The 24,648-nt window shown below is 42.2% G+C and overlaps 1 protein-coding gene across 1 annotated transcript in view; it reads right to left on the reverse strand.

Moving 5' to 3' along the window:
* Nucleotides 1–24,648, reverse strand: part of LOC118098554 (guanine nucleotide exchange factor VAV3) — an 87,299-nt gene that overhangs the window by 17,546 nt on the left and 45,105 nt on the right. The window contains exons 7-20 of the mRNA XM_035142513.2: nucleotides 24,251–24,319; nucleotides 23,704–23,807; nucleotides 23,009–23,108; nucleotides 22,629–22,724; nucleotides 18,379–18,447; nucleotides 17,185–17,271; nucleotides 17,017–17,102; nucleotides 15,841–15,973; nucleotides 12,264–12,373; nucleotides 9,806–9,907; nucleotides 7,500–7,591; nucleotides 5,447–5,469; nucleotides 3,967–3,985; nucleotides 1,484–1,614 (exon numbers count right to left, since the gene is read on the reverse strand). Coding sequence (XP_034998404.1) covers nucleotides 1,484–1,614; nucleotides 3,967–3,985; nucleotides 5,447–5,469; nucleotides 7,500–7,591; nucleotides 9,806–9,907; nucleotides 12,264–12,373; nucleotides 15,841–15,973; nucleotides 17,017–17,102; nucleotides 17,185–17,271; nucleotides 18,379–18,447; nucleotides 22,629–22,724; nucleotides 23,009–23,108; nucleotides 23,704–23,807; nucleotides 24,251–24,319 — 1,221 coding nt within the window. The remainder of the gene's footprint in view (nucleotides 1–1,483; nucleotides 1,615–3,966; nucleotides 3,986–5,446; nucleotides 5,470–7,499; nucleotides 7,592–9,805; nucleotides 9,908–12,263; nucleotides 12,374–15,840; nucleotides 15,974–17,016; nucleotides 17,103–17,184; nucleotides 17,272–18,378; nucleotides 18,448–22,628; nucleotides 22,725–23,008; nucleotides 23,109–23,703; nucleotides 23,808–24,250; nucleotides 24,320–24,648) is intronic.

Raw genomic sequence — 24,648 nt, forward strand, 5'->3', positions numbered from 1 at the left:
CCCCTTGCGTGTGTCACACAGGGAACAAGTTTTATATTACAGGAAGTAGTCAACTATGGGTTGAGGGGTGTGTTTTTAGAAAGTGCCGTGACTTGGTTCTAAGCCTGTTTCGCTGGTTTTGCAGTAACCTGCATCACATCCCTGCCTCCTCAGGACTCGTAATCAGTGCCTGCTGGAAAGCCGCGCTCTCCGCCGCATCCTCGCTAAGAGCGTGATAATGATTATAGCCGGTAACACTGACAGAGTGAACAGATGGCTGCTGTTGAATGAAATGAAATTACAGTGATCGATTCTATTTTTCACGCCCGCCCAGAGCAGGAATGATTACGCTCTGCTGGCTACAAAAGAGATGGATATTGAATGTTTGCCGACTGCGGAGCTGTAGCTGCCTCCAGTTAAGCTTTGACACTGAGTTAATTGAATTTTTTTTCCTTCCATTTTTATCTCTTTTGTATTAAGAAATGTGAGATTTGTTGGTCCCCTTATTACATGTCCACACAAAATGCAGCAGACGTGCATGTTAGTAGTAGTGTCGCCTTTTCAGGCCTCTGGTTAAATCACATTCTAATTATTGAGATGACTCTCATGTTCTCTCACACACACAGGAAGTGACCTCTACACCGAGGCGCATCACATTTCCTCATGTCTCTTGGAGCATGTATTTTCTCACGTTATATTTGCTTGCTAAAACAAACAAACCTCTCTCGAGTGTGGGAGTTTCACTTCCTTATAAGAAGTGCTGAGCTGTCTGTAACAGTCTGTGGGTGTATACGGGTTACTGAGGATTTTATTTTCAAATGCAGCTTGTTATTTAGAACTAACACACTTACAGTAAATAAAGTTATTTCTGCTTCCTGAGGAAGTTCGTACAGAGGACAATGGAGCAAAATCCGCATGACAGAAAGTCGAGATAAGACTTATACTCAACGCTTGATACGTATACACGGAGATGAAGCCTTGTATCCGTACTATGCGTAATTTTGTCTGTATTTCTCACGTTTTCCAAAAGCCACAGACGAAAAACAGAGACATACATATAAAATGGAGCAATACCACCAGAAACAATGGCGGGGGGCAATGTAGACAATAGGTAAAGAGAGACAATGATGGGACACGAGGAGGAAATTTCAACTATGGCCGAAATTGTTAAAGAAAGACTGTTAAAGAAATAGCGGCCGCATTAAAATGCGGCCGCTATTTCTTAAAAGTTACATTATCACAACCTCCTCTACCGTCGTCACGTTTGAAGAAACTCTCGACTCCCTCTTGTGGATGTATTGCTTAACACTCAACATAAAGGTCTTTTTTAATTATGAAGGCAGTGACTGTTACATCATTGTATCTCTTTTCGTACGTAAATGCAGCGTAAATGAGCCGTTAGATTCACTCACAGTGGGAGAAGTGAGAGCTTCGAACACACTAGGTCCATTTGTTCCTCATGTAAAACGTGAAATGAAGAGAGAGAGAGAGTGTGATGTCTGACCTGCCACCAGGGGCTGTGAAGGTCGGCGCAGAGTAATTCGATGATGTCACCCATCTGGATGCTGAGTGGTGCACCAGAGGTGGGGCACGGCACGCCAAAGTAGTTCCTGATCACCAGCATCTTGGGCAGACCTGGAAGACGGACAGGGTTAGTGTTCGCTGACCGTACATCAACACTACTAAAGTAAAAATTCAGAAGTGTACAATTTAAAACATAGTTTACCAAACATTAACAATTCCTAATAAACTAATGATTTTTGTCTAATTCTATATACAATATTGTGTCATTTGTTTGTAGTCCATATTCTTGGACATTATTTAAACATTTTAAGTAGTGTGCTATAGGTGGATTTTTATGTAATTATCTACTCTTTATTTCATGTTTTATCTTTTCTACTATGAATACATCATCTTAAAATAGAGATTGTTATCGCCATTTTGCCAAAGCATTTGTCTTTATCCAAAAAAGAAAAACAGGAGTGGCTTGTGTGAGTACAAGAATCTAGACCAAGACGTGTGTGTGTTTGTGTGTGTGTGTGTGTGTGTGTGTGTGTGTGTGTGTGTGTGTGTGTGTGTGTGTGTGTGTGTGTGTGTGTGTGTGTGTGTGTGTGTGTGTGTGTGTGTGTGTGTGTGTGTGTGTGTGTGTGTGTGTGTGTGTAAAATAGGGTGTAAATGTGCATGTTTCTCATTCTAAACATGCGTCTTTGCTCTACTAAAGTATTTATGGCCCCATTACAGATGGTAATGAGAGGGAGTAAACATGTGTACAAGCGCGCACACACACCCACACATACACATACGCACACACGCTGCCCTTGCAAATCATTTTATGATAACCATCTTACAGATAGCAGTTTATCTGATTGTCAGGCTCGTAGATAAAGGGGTGAGTTACAGTGTGGACGCTGTTTACTGCTGCACAATGAGCTCAGTCAACAACATAGCTGAGGTTTGATGTAAACATGTACGAAAATTCAGTGGGTTAGATAATGTCTTTGGAGACCATAGAAACACATAGAATTATCCTCCTTTCTGATGGCACGCATACAAGGACTAATGTAAATCTACTGCTCCACAGATAATGTCCCACTGCTGTAAAGGTTTACGTTCACTCGAGAGGAAGAACATCTTATTCAAGCTGAACCTGTTTGCTGGAATGACCGCAACCTGCTCTGCACCTGATTATTCAACATCCCATTATTTACAGAGAAATCACTCAAATTGAATTATCATAGATCTGTTGTGCAGCACCCACCCATGCCAAACAAGCGCTCGGTTCACAGTTCAACAAAGTGAAGTGTGCATATCTCTCTCTCTGAGCTGCACGGCGATAGTGTTGTGCAGGAGCACAATGAGACAGAAAGAAATTCGAGCAAGGCCTGCAGCTGAAGGCAAATAATAGACAAGTCAACAACATTGTACTGAAAGCTAACACATCTTCAGCCGCCTCGCTTCTCTTTCAGGGTCTGTTCCAGCACTGACATGTGCCGGCCTGCCTGAATAGGACTTCTAAAGACACAGGGCCGTGGAGAATTGAGTCCCCGGAGCGTGGAATGCATTCCTACTCGCACAAGGACGAGCCATGTGTTAACGCACCTTTTGAAAACAGACAAAGAGAGCAGCGGCGAAATATTATGAGATGCCCGGAGCTTGGGCAATCAAACGCCTATTGATTTTAATGCATCTTCAGTCAGACATGATTTTCTGCAGCATAATGGATGGAGGGGTTGAAAAATGAGTTCTGAAGCCAGGTTTATGAGAGATTAAAGGCCCCTGGTGTGGTGTAGCCGTACACACACGCACGCACGCACGCACGCATGCACGCACACACACAGCTTGAAAGATGCTGTATTCTAGTCCCATTCTACTGGAGACAAATTGAGAGACAGAACACAACAGAGGGAGAGAAGCAGAAATGCGGTAACTTGGCCATTTTGCCTCACTGGAGATTTGATTTAAATCTATGCTGCAATGATATAACCAGTTAATGGTTCACTTTCCTCTCTGACCGAACAAGGTTAGAAAAACCTACCGCCAATTTCCTGCTTGGTCTTGCAGATATATAATATCTAACTACAACTATTGCAATAGATGGATCACAACATGTAAAAGATGTGGGACTATAAGACAAAATGACAAAATCAATGTTGCTGTTTTCCTATTTTATATCATTTCAAAATAGTTTTGGACTCTTTGGAGTCAAACTAAAGGAGCAATATCACATGTGAGGGGTATTTTTCCCAATATTATCTTTGTTAGATAACACTATTATAGCTTAAAGTTTCAAAGTACTTTCAAGATCATCAAATCCATATATAAATCCACTTAACAGAAAAAAATGTGTTAATTAGTCTTAGGAGCAGCAGTCACTCTGTACATCAAAATGACGAGAGAGAGAAAAGAGTCTGCAGAAGGAAGGAAGAGAGGATGACGTGTGCAAGGAGGGAGGATACGTGGTGTGGTGTTGTGTTCTGGATTTCTCACCTGGATCTCGATCTTTGCCCTGCATGGGAAGATACACAGAGAAAGAGACATCAGACAAATGCATGGACATGCACGATGAAAACATATGTGCACATGTGGTGCATGGCTCAAACGAGTGATACCACAGATGTTTTTTCTGATCCAACACCAAGTAAAACGAAGCGTGGTGTTGCCGATACGGAAACAATATTGATATTCTGTGCAGAAGCTTAACGTTTTCAGAAGAGGGAAATAAAAAGTAGGCTCAGTACCTGAACATCATAAATATGACTCTCAGGGACAGTGCATGTGGCGCATTCATGGACACGTAATTCGCATAACTATGACAGGGGGAAGTAAAAGCAGATCCTAACAACCAGCAGGTTCATTTCGTAGTAACTTCGGACACATTTACTAAATTAGTGAAGAGTGTCAATATCAAGCTTTTAATATGAGAATCAAACCTAGAACAGATCAAGATCGGAAGTATTGATATTTGAGTATCGCAGTCCACTAGTTCAATCATACTAATACAACAAGTCAGTGAAACTTTCAAGCTTCTTCAAATAGCTCATAAACTACTTTATAAGTTATTAGCATGTTGCAATAAGGTGAATATGTTCAAACAGCAATGCTGTGGACATTCCCTCTGCTGCTGCACACACAGAATTCATACACTAACCAGGGCCTGGCTATCTCCACATGCAGCGAGCCTGACGTGCACGACGCCACGCAACACATGCAAACACACGTCACATGCACTGATGCTGCAGGAAAACTACTGAGTGTAAACTGTGTGTGAGCTGAGAAAGTGACGTACTCTTTTTTTGCAGATGATGACATTTTGTTTGTTGATAATGTAAAGATTAGTTCTAAATATTTTTTGGTGAGGATGCAAACTGCATATAACCAACAGGATGTGAAAGAGTATTTTTTACTATCACTACTTCTTCTATCAATAAGAACAACACTCCAAGACAATTTATCTGTGTGAGGGTTGCATTAATGAATTGGTAGCAAAGTTTCTGCTGTTTTAAAAAAGTTGTGTATTTACAGTTTTTTGTGCACAGAAACAGTTTTTTCGCTGCTTTCAACTCAGTACCTGGCACAATAAATAAATTGCAATGGGGACACTTCCACACTTGACCCCATTTGACCTGATGACAATGGATGATTGCATGAAAACGTTACACACATCCTGCAGTTTCAACCAAAGTTATTGGCAAACGTTTGTCATCCCAGTTTCATTTCCCCATTTTTGGGGATAATGTAGCATCTAAACAGAGCAGCGGAGACATTTCAGGGTGGATCTGCAAAAAGAAAATCTAATTTCTTGCATCAGGTGTGCTGCAGCAAGTAAAGTCAATTGGAGTCTCCTTGGTAAATAGCTGCAGGAGGGAGCAGTTTTCAAAGTGCGGCACAGCTTTGGAGAAGAAGCAAACAGAAGACACAGACAAGACAGTGTACACACAGACACAAACAGACAAACGGAGCAGCTCACCTGAGTTTTGACGGAGCCGGGATCTGAAAGAAGTTTGAGAACAGGCATGGTGAATGGCGGGTTAGCGGGTGCACGCAAACACTCGCACAAACTTGTCGGTACAAGGCAACAATCCCTCATTAGTGGAGACGGTGGACGCTCGTGTCTGACCGTGGCTCGCTTTGTTTTGCTGCGCTGCCACTACCTGACAGCGGGAGTAGAGGAGGTAACGAGGCGGGGAGGTGGAGAGGGAGAGGGGGGGGTGGCAGACCTCAGGTTTTTGCTCCACCAATTTCTTTCATTGGCTCCCTGAGGGACAGGTTACACCCCCTACACGCACACAAACACACACGCACCCGCATACTCCTGTACCTGTGCAAACAGAATAATTACATAAACACACACACACACACCTGCACATTCACACAAGCTGGCAGAGAGCCACAAGTGCATGCTCCGTACATACAGTACCTGCACACGCACACACACACACACACACACACACACACACACACACACACACACACACACACACACACACACACACACACACACACACACACCACACAAACCTCAGCAGGCATGTTGTTGCCCAAGTGAACTTTGACCTGTTACACAAACACACAGCAAGGGAGCTGATAACAGACACAAATACTGGTAAACACTGGCTTATCTCTGACACACACACCCGCACACACACACACACTCTCTCTGTCTCTCTTCATTGTGGTTGCTTTCTGATCTGAAGTTGTATCCTAAATGATTCGCACTTTACAATTTACAAGTTTTCTTTCCGAGTAAAGTTTCAGCTTCTACTTTTAAAATACTTCTACTTAACTCTGTTACTTTACTATTCAGGCCTCACCCCTGCGGAGGATGAATACTGTGTGGAGTAATGAGAGGGGGAATTCAAACCGACACCCCCGGTCCTCTCCCGCTGCCGGTGTCGCCCAGATCTACTCAGGTACACTCTGTGCCCAGGTGGGCTTGGCAGTGGCGTTATTGCCTCTGCGACCTGACAGCACCGTGACAGATGCCAGGTCCAACCAGAGCTGGCAGCTTGCCACGGGAACAACACACACACACACACACGCACACAGCACGCGACACACACACAGCACGCACGCGCGCAACTGTGCCATGCCGTGTCACAGGTACAGTGTGTGCAGCCTGTGACAGTAAAAAACCTGCACGCTTGCCTGGTTTTAAAAGCACTGTGCTGCAGGAACACAAGCGCGCACTTTCAAGACCTATAAGAACTTCCACAAACAAAAAGTGTGGATTTAGTTTCTCACCTCCTCCTGCTCTTTCTCTCTCACACACACACACACACACACACACACACACACACACACACACACACACACACACACACACAGCAGAGGACATGCTAAGCTGGTTTCATTCCACAAGTCTGAAGTTTTCCCTGCATTTCTTTCAGAGCTGTCAGTGCTCCTGCACAGGGAGCTGAGTGACAGGTACACAACAGGGGCACCATAAAAAAAAAAAAAGTCAGTAGTTTCTTAAAACTCCTCAGTAAAGCTACTATTAAACTTTGGGGATCTGTGCAATGGTGCGGAGTGACTTTGCCTTTAAGGTGATTTTGAAGTGTAGGAACCACCGGGGGAAGCGAGGGGAGCTTTTGAACGAATATCTGTGATGCAGATCGAACACCAGGGCGACCTTGGTCTTGACGAATAAGAGCATATACGCGGCTCTTATCTATTTAGAGCAAACCTCCTGATTCCCGCAGTGCCATTTCCCCTTTTTTTTTTTTTTTCACTTCCTTTTCAGAATGCCACCAATCGCAGCGCAGCGAAGCCACAATTAGTCACATGAGATGCTCGTACATCAGCGTTTATGAGCCATTACGTGTCGTCTGTCATCAGGCTCACGCGGCCGTAAACGAGCAAGTTGCGTTGGTACAATTTGATTTAATGTCTGCCTGTGACAAACTCTTGCGTGCAGCTTTGTTGCACATTGGATGTGACTGATATGAGGCTGAGCCATAAAGAGTCATAACTTTGCAGAGTAAACTGGGTTATATTTGTGTGCGGAGCAGTGGGTGTGTTACCTGTTTTTCCGCAGGAGCCAAAGCGGCCCAGGCATTCTTTATGGGCACCTAGACCACACTTGGAGCACAGGTAGCCCTGGTTGAAGACGCCCCTGCAGACAGAACAGCAGGGGAAACCCATCACATGGACAGTAGTAGAAACACAGTATAAACAAAGCTACTATAATGTTTATTGAAACAGCTGCATGTTGCGGCAGCCTCAAGGTGTAGTGTGGTGCAGGACACGCCTTCAGTAAACCACAACCAGTGATTGTTTGCAGGTTGTTTCCCTGTCGCCACCATGACATCATCATGACGCTGACATTTGTGAGTGGACTGCCATCCAGCTGCAGACAGTCCTGTCTGCAGCTGGATGAACTGTTTTGCTTTGTTAGTTCCAGTCAATCCCTGAGGTCCCAGACTGAATTCAAATCCGGGATTTTGAACTTTATCGGCAGAATTCCTTTCCTTTTCTACTCGAGCCGGACTGATACGGATTTATTGGGCGAATGAAATCATTGGTCAGAATACCTGTCCGTCACTAAGCTGCCCATGCTTCACTGCGCAAGACCAGAAAGACAAACACCACTGAAGCACAGATGATAAGTAAGCAAGAGTCACAAAAACGTTGGCCTCTAGCAGTCATCAGGCAGTTGCACCTTCATGTGATTTGGGGGCGAAGCTTTGACGGGACTCCGGTGAGATTTATCAGTTGCATTTTAGCTTTTCCAGGATTATCAACCCTCGCTTTGAATGAATCTTCAATGCACATCTTTTCAGCAGTGTTTGTTCTGTCAAATAAAAGTTTTTGTATCGGCCTTGACATTGTTCACTTTCTACCAAAGCAAAGCATCTATTTGAGACAGAAACTTGCATGAGCTCATATCATATGCAAAAAGAAAAAAACAGAGACAGGAAAAGTTCTTGGTGTGCACGCAGCCGTGTGTGGCTCCGCTTTCATTCTCATTTACATGAACCATCTCAAAGGCCCTTATTAAAATAAAATGAAAGTAAAGCTTCTTTGTTCTGCTCCCCAGCTAATTGTCCATTTAACCTCAGAGAAAACCCGCGGATTTGCTGTTGTTGTTGCCAAGTTCAGAACCACAGAGCGTGTTGCACGAGTCGTGACTCATACCGACCTTATTAGAATCACATGAGTTATTACCGTATTTGACTGAGGTGAACCTGGTATATGTTACTAATACGTAAAGCTGTAATGCTTCATTTAGCAATATAAACAATTACCTTTCTTCCAAGAAACACATTAAGAAAATTATAACATAACTTATAGGTACATTTAGTTTGATGCTATATTAGTTTTACATAATATCTTCACATTTACAACCTGCACTTACATTTTCAAGTTTGAAATAGATTTATTTTTAACATGTTTTGGGGTTTTATAGTTTTAAAAAACACATAATTTTCCTTATTGGATTAAATGTTTTTTGTGTATTTTTTGGGGGGGGTGCAGTATGTTAATATACTATGTCAAACTGAAAAAAAATATTGTCTGCTCATACAGACAATGTGTTGGGGAAAAAAAGATCCCAAAAATTGGCATGTTAACATTTTTTATGTGGTATATAAAGATAAATTGGAAAGAATAAAAAAAAGGGGCGAGCCCTGAACCTTGAGAGTTAAGTACAAGTACTGCAAACAAAGAGCAGTACAAGAATAGACATAATGAAATCATCCAAATGAACGATGGCTGTCAAACTAAAGACTTGAGAGAGAAAGAAATAATCAAGAAAATAGCAACAGCCCCAACGACATGAAACCTTGCACTTCAAAGGCTTCCTGTCAACGTCCCCGCTATGTTCTTGTTTTTGTCAAATCTTATCCTGAGAAAACGCTGGTGAACTCGGTGCCTGTCTCTGTATATTCACAACGCGATAATCCAGTCAATCCGTCGCCTTGAGGAAGTGCTGAAGTGTGACAGACGTTCTTTCTCTACCGGCCTCGGGAGGTGAAACCACTCAGTCGTTCCCGCTGCGAGAAAGACCATGAGGCACGGTCCTCAGGGTGCTGGTACCATTCAGAAAATTCAAAAGAAACTTTTTGTGTAACTGAGGCACATGTGCAAAGGGAGACTGGAGTGAAGCAAAAGTGACGAATAGATTATCAAGCTCCGCTGGAGAGAAAGAGGGGGACTGGAGGTCTTTCAAAGGAGTCCTGACAGAAGTTTGAAGGCAAAGAGTCTAGTGTGTGTGTGTGTGTGTGTGTGTGTGTGTGTGTGTGTGTGTGTGTGTGTGTGTGTGTGTGTGTGTGTGTGTGTGTGTGTGTGTGTGTGTGTGTGCGTGTGTGTTTAATAGCTGGCCTCTTACCTCAGCAGCATGTGGCATGAGTTGCAGGAGGTGATTCTGTCGAAGGTGTGCATGCAAAACTCGTGGAGGTTGTTGCTGCCGTTCTCAGGTCGAATGTTGGATCTAAACAGGACACAACACACAACAAATGTCATATATATCATAAACAAATCTCAATCCATTGCATTTTACATTCATTCTGAAGGGTCGAAGGTCAACTGAGAAGATCCCAACAAACACTTGCTTCCTCCTAACAGAACCAGAACCAAACTCTATTCTACTACATTTATGTGTATTAAATATATATTATGCAACCGCTCTTCATTAAAAACGACTAGAGCTATGTTATATATTTTGTTTCTTACATTATCCAAAATGTTCCTAACCATGTTCAAGAAATCCTAAATTGTATTCAAAGTAATGGGACGTTTCATTCTGGTCGCCTTTTAACTGCTTCATATGGGTTTTAGAGGATCTGAGTGCAAGCTGCACAGGTTCAGCTGAAGGATGAATCATGAATCATCACTCTAAGACACATTCAAATAAAGGGACATTTCAGAATAATAGAATCGGCTCGTTGCCTTGAGTTTAAACTTGAAGTGGTGGAGTGTCCTTGAATGCACCATAGAGGTTCCAATTAGAGTAAACAGCAGCTCGTGGTATGAAATCAAAGATCATTACATGATGGTTTACACCGATAATTAACACCAAAGTATAATTGACACTCACCACTAATGAAGCGTAGTGAGAGTTTAGTCTTCATGTGGGTTCCTCCTTAACCACACGCACACTCCCTGTTATCTTTAAGCTCCACCAGCTCATTCTTTCTTTTCATCCAATCACAACCCGACACGCTCAACTTGAGCCAATCACCTGTACGCTGTCAGAGTTTAAAATGTTCTCTTCCCTCCTGTCATTCAGCTCTTAGTTCAGTGACCCACCATCGCCCCTGCACCACCGCAACTCCGGATACTCTGTCATATCCCTTCAAATCCCGTCCAATCAGAGGCCTTCGTGAGACGTCACAACTTAGTGCTCCATCCCTCGTCCCCACCACCAATAGAAAGTCTCCTTTGATCCAAAGCACCTAAATCGCAGGACTTCTTCCGTGGTGTTCTACTCCATGATGGGGTCTAAATGCCAAAACTCTACTCCTCTGGTTTACAATGAATTTTATTTTATTTAATTTGACTCATTCTCATGTGTTTCTTTGTAAGTCTCTCCTGATTGAATTGTTGGTTGTAACTATATTTGAGTCCAAATTAATGGGTGAAAATTGATTTGTTCTTGTTCTCTGCCTTGTTTCAATTGAAAACAGCTTTAATTCTTTGAAAACATCAATTTCAAAGCAACAATGTTCGTTTATAGCTGCAAAAAAAAAACACAACAATTCAATATTTCAGTACGACTGCAGAGTACAACAGTGACTCAGTAACATTTCACTGATACGCTTCTTTGAAGTGGGAGGGAGATAATTTCAAGTAGACGGGCATGGTCTGCTTGAAGAAAATACAAGAGGTGTTTATGAGCCCTTGGGGCATTGGTGTGTGTGTGTGTGTGTTATAAAGTAAAACTAAATATTTTCCCGACTCTGCCTGCAGCACAGCGGCTTGTTTATTTAAAATTTAAAGACTCCTCCTTTTGTTTTCGGTGCTTTAATAGTGAGACGTGATGAAAGAGTTGCGTAACCTTTTTGTTTCACTTGCTCAAACCACAGCGTCTTCTCTGGAAGGTGGGGTGAGGTGGCTTTCCTGCTCATTCTCCCGCCCACTTCACCTGTCACTCATCATCACCTCACCTGTGACCTGGTATGTCTGAAGCCCTGCTCTTCATCAGTTAGCTGTGTGCAGCGTTGTAGTAAAGATGCCGCTAATCCTGGACACTCCTCTTTTTAACTGGGCGGCAGATTTATCAGTTACTGGTTTCTTGCTTTACTTTTGCTTACTTGCTTCACTTAGTGCATTTCCCATAATGCAACAAAACAGGATCTTTTGTTAGGTTACGATGTGTCCGGTCAATGCAAACATCTGTCTGCACACTTTCAGTTTAAAGGCCTCCTGTGTCGGACTTTAGATACATAAACTGAGTTAGATTGCCAGTGCCAGTTTCATAAGTCAGATTCCTGTGCACTCCTTGGTCTTGATGAATAAAAGTGATTCACTAGAAAGTAGAATTCTAGAGTTCTACGCCCCCGCCAACCAGTGCAGTTTCAGTCTAAATGCATGTTTTTGTCACTGCAGGCGAATTTGGATCCAGTTCGGGATGAGAACTGGCTGATTCGGTTCAAACTACAGTAGAGAACTGAAAGCTTCAAAAAACATCACCATCTGCATTCCACTGTTTTCGCGTGTATCTCATCGTCAAGCGGCCCGACCTGAAGAACAGGACGGGCCACGTGTTGCGCTCTGATGCTGTGACAGCCAAACGTGCTCAAATCACACCGTCACACAATGACATACACACAAAACCCCACACTCACATGGCCATGCCAAACTGCTCCAGCCACTTCTTTTTCAGCTCTTTGGTCTTGAAGAAGAACTCGAAGCCGCTCTGGCCCTGGTTGTGAGTGAGGTAGAATCCGTAGGACCACTGCAACGGGGAGAAGAGAAAAACGCACACATTTTTTAGAGATAAAATATAACAACAACAACTGAGTGGAAGACAAAGGGAGCGGGAGGTGGGCAGGAGCAAAGCGAGACAGATGGGGACAAAGAGATGCAAAATGAAAGCGGCACGCCTCGGGGAGAGTAAACACAAAGGGTTGGAGGGCTGGAGGGTTGGAGGAGCTGACAGACAGAACAGAGAGGAAGAGGAGGATACGAGTGTGAGGTTGCTCCGCCATATAAATGCTGGGCATCAGACGGCATGCACAGACCCGAGCAGCGAGCGGGCCTGTAAATCAGCTCCCATCACCCACGTCAAAGGCTAAATATTAGTCCCTTAGCCTCTGCGTCAACACATGCCTCGGTTTGTTTTTTTTCAAACGCTTTGCTAAACGGATACTCGCGAGCCGCACTTTTTTATGGCTCCTAGTTGTGGTTTTGAACTTCTAGCACTCCGCTCCGGAGGCTGAAAACATGCCGAGCTCACAGTGCTGTCAGGGAAGCGTAGCGGCTCGTCTTTTCTGTTTGAAAGAGGAGAGAAAAGGAAAGCGGCGCTCCACAGAGGCATTCCCAGTGGACACAGAGGCTTCCGCTTAGCAGGGATATCGTCTAGCTACCAATTTGTACAGAGGAGTAGGAGGAGGAGGTGTTTGTCTGTGTTTCTGTCAGTTTACCTCCCAGAATACAAGAGGACCACATGTCCAGACTGATAACGAAACATATTCCTGCGGTGATCTTCCTAAAATACACCTTATCTGACCTTTTGCTTAAGTCTTTCGCCGTGTGGATCAATTTAACTGAGTCACACATAATTGCACATTAAATCTGAAATCTGGCAAAAGTGAAAACAATCATAGCACTGACTTAATATTCCCTTTTAGGTTAATGATGCTGAGCCATAGCATATAAAGATGTATATAGATGGACGACATGAGAGCTTCCCATAAGTGAAAGTTGTATAGGTCATGAACCCTGCCCCCTCCATGTTAGCGGATGGGACATGGGCCAAACTAAAAAGTCCACGTACACGTCAAACAAATTCATGCAAAGACGGTTGCACGCTATTGCATTTTTTCCCCGTAAATCTGGTTTTATTTAAGCTGCTTTCAGAATGATTTCCACGTATCCGGAATATTTGGGCTTAACCTCTGGATAATGGAGGAAAGTGGAAATGCATCTTTATAAACATTTGGTGAGCTTGACAGCATGCAGCCATCTATTTACACATTCATTTGGAGTCATGCCTCTGACAGATCTAAGTTCCCATAATAAATATGTCATCAAGCAAATTGCGTCATATCCATCACGTCGGGAGACTGACACCGAGGCGGACGCGGCCTACAAAGTGTGTGAGCCCATATGGGTTTAAGTCCACTAATGTCTGCTATTTACAACTTCATTATTACCCAAATCATTGTTCCCTGGCACGCCTGAGATAGCATTACTCTTTATGATTGGCAATATTTTCCAGCACTTGGCACTTAGTATTCTTTGTGTGCGTGTGTCTGTGTGCGTGTGTGCGTGTGTGCGCGTGTGTGTGTGTGTGTGTGTGTGTGTGTGTGTGTGTGTGTGTGCAGTTTAATGATAACACCATCTGGGAGGAGGCAGACTGTTCTCCTCTGCCACAGTTTCACTATGGTGCTGGTGAATGAACAAGACAACATAAAACATGTGCTGGAAGAAGCTCGTACCAAATTATTTTATAAGAGTCTTTTGTGTAGATTACGTCGCTGTTCGCGGGGCCGATTTTGAAATTTGCCTGTACTTCATTTTATCAGCACATTAGAGAGAGTAGAGAGCGAGCGGTGAAGTGGGTGGTTAACTGAATTTTATGAACCTGCATCTATGATAAATTGTTATGGCTGCCCATTAAGCTGAAGTAGTGCTGTTAATTGGTTTGTCAGGAGTCCAACGTGGCTGCACAGCTTTGCTGACTCCGTCATAAAGACACAATAATGAAGGCGACAGTTCGAGGCTTCCCTCCTTTGTAGCCGATTGGATGATAATACGAGATGCTCGTTTCGTTCCCTCGTATTTCACAGCATGTCAGTAATCATCATTTAATCAGCCATCGTTTACAAACACTAATATTGTTCATTGTAAAGTTTCATCACTTCTACAAGCTGCACATGAAAGCAGTGGTGAAACAGGGAGGTTAAAAAAGGCAGAACATTCTCAGCACATCGTTCCAATCGTGCTGGGACGGGCTCTGCGTTACATGATGCTGCCCTGGGGGGGAATTAGTGTCATCAAAAGCTGTTTTAGCGTTTTTTAAAGCCACTACCAACCACAGTGTAGAGGTGATGGGGGTGATAACACACCACTGAAGTAAAAACTAAATGTTGATGACTCAGATTAAAGTGGATTCAAAGCGACTCAGCCCGAGAAATCGAAGCATCTGTGTTGTAGGTGAAAACAAAGTGAGCGGCGTGAATCAGTTTTCCTCTCAGATGTGAGGTATCTGGACTTAGAAGTGTTACTGTACAAATTAAACTGTACAAACGGAGGAAATAAACTGGAACAATAAAAATAAAGAAATAGTGTATGATTTAAACTGGAGAGACTGTAGAAATAAAATCATAGAAACTGTAAAAATAAAATCTCTCCAAAGGGCAGACCCAAATTCACCAAATTTCGCATTCATATATATTAGTCCTCTGAAAATGCCTGCATCTTCTTTTATCATCAAGATCCATGAATTATTTCCTGGGAAAACGATGAAAATGTCGCCTCACAACATTTAAGAAAGAGGAAAGAAATGTTTGACTGTGGATTTTAATTCAAAAATTCAGTTTTTACTGCTCTGTGCAGCACAGTAAAAAATGTTTTTTGATATTGTGAGAAAATGTGAGAAATAAACTGCCTGTTTCTTTGTGACTTGAGCTTAGTTCATTTGAAGCTGAATGTTTCCGCTCGTCGCCGTGGACAAGTGCAGCTGAGTTCTTGTCTCGGAACTAAAAGTTCAATGTTCACAGAGATGTGACACTGCCCAAAAAAAACAGGAAGTGAAATGACGGATGTGTCAACATCTTTTCCAAGGTGACGGCCACATCTGAAAGTTGGCAGGCACGTGTTGGAGGGGGAGTTCACCTGGACGTTCTACTGTACTGTGAATATATTCAGGACTTTCTGAACACATCCAGTGGTTTGTACTGTAGTGAGACCTGCAACAATTACATTTACATATTCCCTGACTTTCCCAGACATGTGATTCAATTCCCTGGATTTTGCCTCTTGGAATTTGGCTCTCAAGGTTCTACTTAAGAAATACTACACCAGGAACAGACTGTTCCAAGACAGTAGATATTATTTCCAGGGTTTTTGGTAAATCAATTTTCAGGTTTTTTAAATTTTCCAGTATGCGTGAGAACCCTGACTGTTACACTGTGTCCCCATGGAAACCGTGGGTGTGTGTGTGTGTGTGTGTCTGTGTGTGCGTGCCTGTGCACAGACCTTGCGGTTCTCCTTGTCAGACGTGGGGTTGTTGGTGACCTTGAACAGGTGCAGGTCGATCACTTCTTTCATCTCGTAGTTGTCTCCCCGCCGCTTGCAGACGATCACCGCAGCGTCAAACAGGAAGATGTGCCTGTGGTTCAAAGACCATAATGTTAATATGTTGATCACCTGCTGTGCATTATCTCAGGTGCATTCTGTTAAACTTTAAACCTACACTATGCATTATTTCTGACACAGCAGAACTCATTTATTATACATGACAAGTTGGTGTTTGCCTGTTTTGAATTCTGTTTGTAAGACACACGTCTGCTCCTCCAGTTGGATGTGTTTCGATTTACAGATATTTGACCCAATCTCAAGGTAGCTGTCATTTTAAGATACAGGAGACCAGTGGTTTTTTGATTTAGGGTTGGGGTCTGACTGATCACATTGCCTCACATACACACTCAATAACATCCATTCTAAAGCGCACCTTATCACAGGTACACACAATTGGATGTAAAAACAATTCCCAGTCTCCAACCCACTTTTTCCCTATACCGCTTATACTTAAAGGTCATGGGGGAGCAGGAGTCAGTCCGTGCTGACAGGCTTTAGCGTTCTGCAGGACCAACATGACACAGTCAACTGTCCTCTCACATTCACACCTGCAGTCCGTTTAGAGTCTCCAGTTAACCACAGCTGAATGTCTTTGGACTCTGGGAAGAAGACGGAGTACCCGGCAAAAATACAGAAAGACCACCTGTGCCGCCCCAAGTATAAAATATTTATTTATATAATGTTTTTTATTCTCCATAATCATATGGCGACCCCCAGGAATAATCTTGTGACCTCTGTGCGGGCCTAACCCAGCCCAAGACAGAGACTCCCTGCAGTCAGCGGCTCGTCAAGGCCGGTTGAGTGAACGTGATCCGTGAGACAAAGGGCGAGACTGACAGGGCATTTTGTGTCTGAGGGAAAAATTGCAGTGTAGCTTCAAACAAGATAAACTTGTCTGCAGACGTAGTTTAATCTACTGATAAATAAACAAAACAAAGCAACAAAACGTTGGATCTTCCCGGTTCAGGTGAAGTGGATTTCAGTAATTCACCACACAGTTTATCTGACACAGCATCTGAATCGAGTCTGAGCTGCAGTCACTCCGTCAACCAGCATGTCAACGTGACATCTCACCTGTCCTGTTTGGCCCGTTTGTCCACCGAGGACACCCGTACCTCCCCGTCTCCTTTGGGTCTCCCGTAGTTACTCAGAGACTGATTCTGCAGACGAAGAGGAAGACGGTGAAAAAAAGATTTTTTTTGTTTCTGAAGTTGAAATCAGCTGAAGAATCGTGCGTCTTACAAGGTTTTCGATGGATTTCTGATACTGGTCTATTTCTCTCAGCGTCTCATTGTCTCGCTTGACTTCGTTGACGTACTGAGCCAAGTCCTGTAAAGAAATCACAAAACAAAAGCTTAATTTAATAAAAAAAACACACATTCAGCTAAAAAAGTTAAATATTAGTTAAACAATAAAAGTCATTTTAATATTTTTTTCATTCAGATTTGTTATGTCTTTTTCTACATGCAGTATTCCTCCCTTGGTTTATATATACATACTTTTCTTTCACTCCCGAGTTAGAAAATTACATGAAGCAATCAATTTATCTATGTATTCTTTTATGAATACATATTTATTACATTAGTTTTCCCCTTTGTTATCTAACTATGTTGTTGGGCCTGTTGATAGGGTTGTGATAATAAATGAATCTGTCTGTTTTTGTTATGTTAAGTCTGTGTTGTTAAATTAATAAAAATACAAAAAAATAAAAATCACAACACAAAGATTACAAAATAAATTCTAAAGAGCACTGTATTCGTGATGCACGTCCCGTTTCTTCCTTCACATGCTTAAGTTCCCCTTCAGCAGTTTTGTCCTCTACTGAAGTAAAAGCTGCTGATTCAGGCTCCCAAACCTCATCTGTCTCTATATGACATTAGGCTTTTCAAATAGATCTGACTTGACAAAAAAAACTTCAAATTTTTCAGGTGACTTCTAAGTGCTGTGTGGACGATTAATTTGTTCATACGCGCGGGAAAATAACACAAATGTTCATGACTGAGATGAATATTAATAAAATTCATATAAAGGAAATAATTAGTTCAACAGAACAAAAAGCTAAAAGCCATAATCTCTTTTGCAGCTGTTGTGAAAGTCTCCAGCCCGAAGTGATTCTGAGGGTGTGTGGAAATAAAATGAACCAGGAGACGTCCTGAGGCACCTGATTTAAGATAAATATTTTTTTTCCTACTAATTGATAAGTGCTTTAATTTAATCAACATTTTAAACAACAGTCAACATTCTCCAGTAGTTCAGAATCCCTGTTTATGATGCTGCCTCCACCAACCCAACCCAACTTTTCTTTAGCAGTGTTAACACAAACGACAATGAAGCTATATTTTTGGATGCAGCTGATACAACAGTTGTCATGCGCACATTCCAGTTTGATTGAAAACTGTTGTGATGATTTGTATTGTTGCTGAATGTAAAATGTACCTTCATGGCGTCCAGGGCCGTCCGCAGGTTGCTCTTGTCTGCGGCATCATGAGTGTGTTTCACCAGCTCCTATTGGACAGAAACAAATCACACGCAGGATATAAGTGCCCTCGTTTCTCATGGTTGCGTCTCTTTCATGCTGTACAGTAAAAATTGTAAGAAAGTAGAATATCTGCCCTGTGGTTCCAGCAACCAGTACAGTTTTATTATTCCTGACTCATGAGGTCACCGTGACCTTTGACCACTGAAATCTTTACATTTTTACATTACATTTCATTTAGCTGACGCTTTTATCCAAAGCGACTCACAATAAGTGCATTCAACCGTGAGGGTACAAACCCAGAACAACAAGAATCAAGAAAGTACAATTTTCTTCAAGAAAGCCAAACTACAAAGTGCTATAAGTAAGTGCCATATAAGTGCTACTAAATCGCTACTTTTTTTTTAATAATTTTTTTTTATTCAAGGTATAGTGGGAAGAGGTGTGTTTTTAGTTTGCGGCGGAAGATGTGTAGACTTGCTGCTGTCCTGATGTCAATGGGGAGCTCGTTCCACCGTGTAGGAGCCAGGACAGCAAACAGTCGTGATTTTGTTGAGTGTTTAGCTCGGAGTGAGGGAGCAACAAGCCGATTGGCAGATGCAGAGCGGAGGGAACGGGGGGCGAGTGAGAACGGGACGTATTCTCCTGATGTTGTGCAGCATGTATCTACAGGAACGTGCTGTTGCAGTAATGTTGGCAGTAAGGGAGAGTTGGCTGTCTTGTGTCACACCCAGGTTCCTAGCAGTCTGGGTGGGGGCTAACACGGAGTTGACAAAGGTAATAGTCAGGTCGTGGGTGGGAGAGCGTTTCCCTGGAAGGAAAAGTTGTTCAGTCTTATTAAGGTTAATTTTCCGGTGGTGTGCGGACATCCACTGAGAGATGTCAGTCAGACAGGCAGAGATTTGTGCTGCTACCTAAATCTAATCAGTTCGTCTTTGAGTCCAAGTGACTACTGGTCAAAATCTGAAGAAAAGGGAAATTTGAGGAAATTCCCTTAAGGTATTCTTGAGATATCGTGTTCACAAGAATGGGACGGACTGATAAACCAACCCTTGTCCTCCGGCTACTGGCCGTCACCGACACGGAGGCATACAAATGAACTTATATCAGAGGAGAACTGACATTGTGTTTTGAAATTCATGTATCTTTAGACTGCAACTTTTCCTGAACTATGAAAATCAGCCACGTTCTCTTTACTGTGGTAAATAATATGTGTTAGCACAAGAAAAAATAGAGACAAGGTTCAATCAGGAATCGACTCGCAGCCTGGGAGTCCTGTAACAACAGCTCAGTGAGATGTTTAAGGTTTAAGATGACAAATAAAGTCACTTTGAACCTTTACTGAATTAAACTAAAAGGGTAATGATCCTGAAAACAGATGGTCAGTGAACAGTTTGCTGAACAACTCGTTTGTAACTTTGACAACATGATAAGCATTTACTCATTATCTTAATCCTGTTGTTTACACTAAATCCTTTGATTCTTTTTTCCTGAACTTTTTAAAAAACTCTCTGAATTTGCGTTTCAATACGATGACAGTTAGATTAACACACCCTACAGCGAAAAATAATCTGAACTCTGTTCCACTGACTGACATTTCCACGTGGGAACGAACACTTGTGTGTGTGTGTGTGTGTGTGTGTGTGTGTGTGTGTGTTGTGTTGGTTGTGTTGTGTGTGTGTGTGTGTGTGTGTGTGTGTGTGTGAAATTGGGTGCCGATGCCTGGCTGCAGTGTAAACAAGACATCTAGACCTCAGCAGTGGAGGATGAGGAAGGATGCCATGCATGTCCTTCATACAGGTCAATACTGACGGCCCACACACACACACACACACACATACACGCGCACACACACTTATCCGCTAAGGGAGATATATATGTCTTCTTGGCGCTGCTCAAATCCCTGGTGTCAGTCAAGCTCAACCCGGGCATTATTATCACTAGCAAGACGGCAGAGTCCTATTTTTCAAGGCTCGCTCCTGCACCCCCCACACATCCACAGAGATAGAGGGGAGGGGAGTGGTCACGCCGTTCGCTGGGACCATACATGATGGACTCATCCTGGGAAACTGCGGCTTCGGGAGATGGGGGGGTAAAAGAAATGATGAGCGGCAGCCAGGAAGAAAGAGAGAGGAAGATTGATGACAAAAAAAAGACAGAAAGAAAGAGAGGGCGAAAGAGAGGAAGTCGGGGAGAGAGAGGATGTGACAAGACATTAGTTGTACACATTCCCTCTGTCACAGTGTGGGAGAGTGACCCAGCGGAGGGTTTATTCCGAGCAGCTCACTATCACCAGCCCGTTCCGCAGGGAGCTCGGACCATGTGGACACAACAGAATCACTTTGCTTGATCAGGACACTACATGCAAACATGGAGGGTGATCAGAGGGTTTGATAGAACCTAATTTAACTTTTAATGGGGAAAGGTCTTTTTATCTTTTATTGAATTTATTTTTTTATTTGTATCTGCTTTTATGTAATGTCTTATTTTTTTATTGTTCCTGTTGTTTGTAATTCGTCATTATTATTATCATTATTATTATTATTAATATAAAAACATTTAAAATTACTAATTTCTGCCGGAATAAAATGACAATAAAACCAAACAAATAGTACATCTGCTGCAAAGCATTTTTGGAGTCTAATTTTAATTTGTAAAATGAAAAACAAATTCCAACGTTTCACAACTTCAGCTTATCCGGGTTCAAGTTTGTATTCTTGGATTTGATAGCAACTCTAACTATAGAGGGTAATTCTCTGTACCTTAGCTATGATATAGCTTGAAAATAACCTTTTTGAATTTTTAAAGAAGAGAAACCAAACACATTCAGGCTGATGGTTCACAAAGGAAATTATTTCGTGACGGTCAAATTCCACAAGCAAATATTCAGTTGTTTTTTTTTTACTTTTGCAAAACGCATCATTTACAGATTTTTGTTATATTTAACATATTTTGTTCTATTTCTGCAGCAAGATCACAATTGAAATCACGAAAACAACAGAAACACAAAATCACTGATGACAATGAATGCAATCAGTTGAAAATGTGGATCCTTGCAATGACTAAACAAGGAACATGACACCCGAGTCACACCCTCAGTGATGCTCTTCCTTTTCATCTATTGTCCCCCTCTTTATCTCGTCACCCCTCCTCATCCTCCTCAGTCATTGTCTCCGTCACCTGTCAGTGATGTTCAGGTCTTTTCAGACTCACAGTCAAACCGAAGAGTCTCACAGCCTGAAGGACAAAGCCAGACAGGGGAATAAAACACGGACAACAGCGCCACTCGTGGAGGTGTGGGGTAGTGCCGGGGAGTCCTTTTGCTCCTCCAGTCAGATGATGGAGCTTTAATATCTGAGTCGTCCAGAAACTCAGTGACGACCTTTAAATTGAACTTTATGTGTATGAGGATAGATGAGCACACACAGCTCATTACACAGCTAATGGAAGAAGTACTGAGATCCTTTATTTTAGGTAAAAAGAAGTAACTTAAGTCAGGTAAAAGTAGAAAGGCATCATTATTAAAATATACTTATTATTATTCATGTATTTATATGTATACAGCCTTTTAATGCTGCTGGTCAGTCTGTAGCTGAATGCAACTACATGGTTCATATTTTATGTTTTAGATGTAAAATATTGTTCTTGTAACCACAGCTGTCACATTAGGGAAGAAGAAAAATATGTATCTCTATTTTGTAGTAGAGTAACAGTTTCAAGTTTTATAAAATGGAAATACTCAAGTGAACTACCTCAAATTTGTACGTATACAATCAAGTTACTTTAACTAAACTGCGGAGATGAGGGATAAAGGTAATTTTTAGTTTTTTATGTTGATCAGAGAGTTTTAGAGCTTGTCTGACTTTCTGTTCCTTCATCTTTGTCTTTGTTTAGCACCTTTTTAAAATCTCCTTAGTCCACATGCATGGTGTAATTATTTTGACTCATCACTTTGTCAATGATACAAAGTCCAGGAACCCAAATCCACAAGAAGAGTCAAACACACACTGACAATCACTGAAAATGTTCCTGTTCCCGTTGAACGGTTTAAGCATGAAAAACATACTTCTGCTTCTTATTCACACAAACGGAGCAGAAAGACGTGTGGAATGAAACTGACTGACGGCCTGTTTTCATGTTTTGTTTCCCAGCTTGGCTTTTTCACTGAGGGTGTGAAGAATAAAACATTGACAACATGCAATCAGCGTACCTGCAGGAGGAGGTGATACTTCAGGACTCGCTGCATTGGAACCACCAGCAGATCCCTCAGGGTGAACTTGCCATAGTTGGCTCTTTTTGAACACTCCTGTGCAGACACAGCACATAAGACAGTCATTTGATTAGTTATGTACATATATAGACTAAATGAAGACAAGCAGTCAGTCTGAGGGCATGTTTAAGATAATTCTTTTCATTTAAAAAAAATGTTTACGACCTAGAAAGTTTGAAGGAGCAAACTACAGCAGGTTGTCATCACCTGCAGTGCGTCAGGTCACCACTTGAGGGCGTCCTCTGACCGCTCTAACATGTTGACAAATGGCTCCACATTTTAATTAATTTTATTTATTATGAACCGTGATGAGAATTCACCTCCAGCTTCATGCGTACGTCCTCTCTGTCTTTGCTGATGTCGTCCAGGGAGGCGATGGCCGTCTCCACATGGCTGCAGTATTTCCCATAAATCAACAACCTGGAGGAGACGGTAAGACACATTATTACTAGAGTTAACATAGAATAAAGCTAAAGTCAGAAGACACAGGTTAAAAAGCATAAGTAAAATATAGTTCTGGTTATTGAATCTGATAATTAAGCATAATAACATTTGTATTACTGCACACATAATAACAATAATGTTTTTTTAGCTAAAGCGTGCAGATACAAGTTCCAACCAGTTCAGTCATAGAAGATAAACTACATAATAAAACAGGGATTTAAACTGAATCCAGAGACAAATACAATTCTAACAAGATGCAGAACAGGCTCTCAGATGTAAGTATGTTGGAAGGAAGGATTTAAGATTGGTTGCTGACTCAGCTTCATTCCCTCAGACTTTGAACCCTCAGCCAGGTCTCAGGACCAGAGGGTCTCAGACTACGTACTGGCTCATGTGGGACTAACAGTTAACTAATGTAAGAATATAAAAAGAGGCTCAGAGTCAGATCTGAAATATACAGTGTAAAGAAGCTGATGCAGCAGGTGGTGGTTCTGTTCACTCCTGGAGTCAGGTGTTGGTTTGTTTCAGGCGTTGTGTGTGTTTATGCTGGAAGAGGATGACGATGATGTACCTCTCTTTGAAAGTGATGAAGATCTGGTAAAGGTTCTGGGCACTTCTCTGGTGGACTGAGTCTTGGATTTCCAGCAGTAAACATTTGTGAACTTTCACCAGTTCCTGAAACAACAAAAGTAACTGCATCACTACTATTACTTTAATGAGCAAAGGACAATTTGTAAGAAGAACGTAGAGAACCACTTTATAAACTGGAATGTGTTTGTGTTCTGTCCGAGCAGCCGCCAAAAAAAAGACATTTTAGCTGATTATCATGTTAAAAAAAGATGCACATGTGAGAAGAAGTTGAAATTCGAAAATGTTTTTTACTTTAAAATGGCTGATCGACAATTATTAACTGATGAAAGGATAACCAATTTCAACCCTGCTCTAATTTTAAACTAAACAATCACAGATAAAACCTGAGGAGCACATAACAACATGTATTTTCTGCTGATATCAGTGGATGTATTAAAAACACATTCAGGTCCAGTCAATCCATCTGTGACCCTCAGTTGACCAGCTCTCTGGATGATTACAGTGTGTGGTGTCAGACAGTGACTTACCGGGATGTTCACAAACACACTCTCCATCTCCACCATGGATAAAAACATGGTGAGCGGCGTCATAAAGTGCTGCGCGAGAAAAAGAGAGAGAGAGGATGTCAGGGAGTGAAGCTCGTCCCCCTGGAGTCAGAGTGGGAAATTTTGCGAGAAGTTATTATATTAGAGTTGTGGAAAAAAAGCTGCAGTCAGCAAAAACAAGGGGGACCGTCTGGGTCACGGCAATAATCTCATTTTCAGAGTTTGCAATTTAATGATTTCCTTCTCAGAGAGCCGCCGCCGCCGCCATCGTCACCACCACGTCTCGGAGGAGCGGGCGAACACAAACCACATTCCACCATCCACTTCATATCCAAAGTCATCTAGTGAGGTGCTCCGCTGGGAAATCAGCCGAGCTCCTT

The sequence above is a fragment of the Hippoglossus stenolepis genome, chromosome 19, assembly GCF_022539355.2.
Source record: "Hippoglossus stenolepis isolate QCI-W04-F060 chromosome 19, HSTE1.2, whole genome shotgun sequence".
Taxonomy (NCBI): domain Eukaryota; kingdom Metazoa; phylum Chordata; class Actinopteri; order Pleuronectiformes; family Pleuronectidae; genus Hippoglossus; species Hippoglossus stenolepis.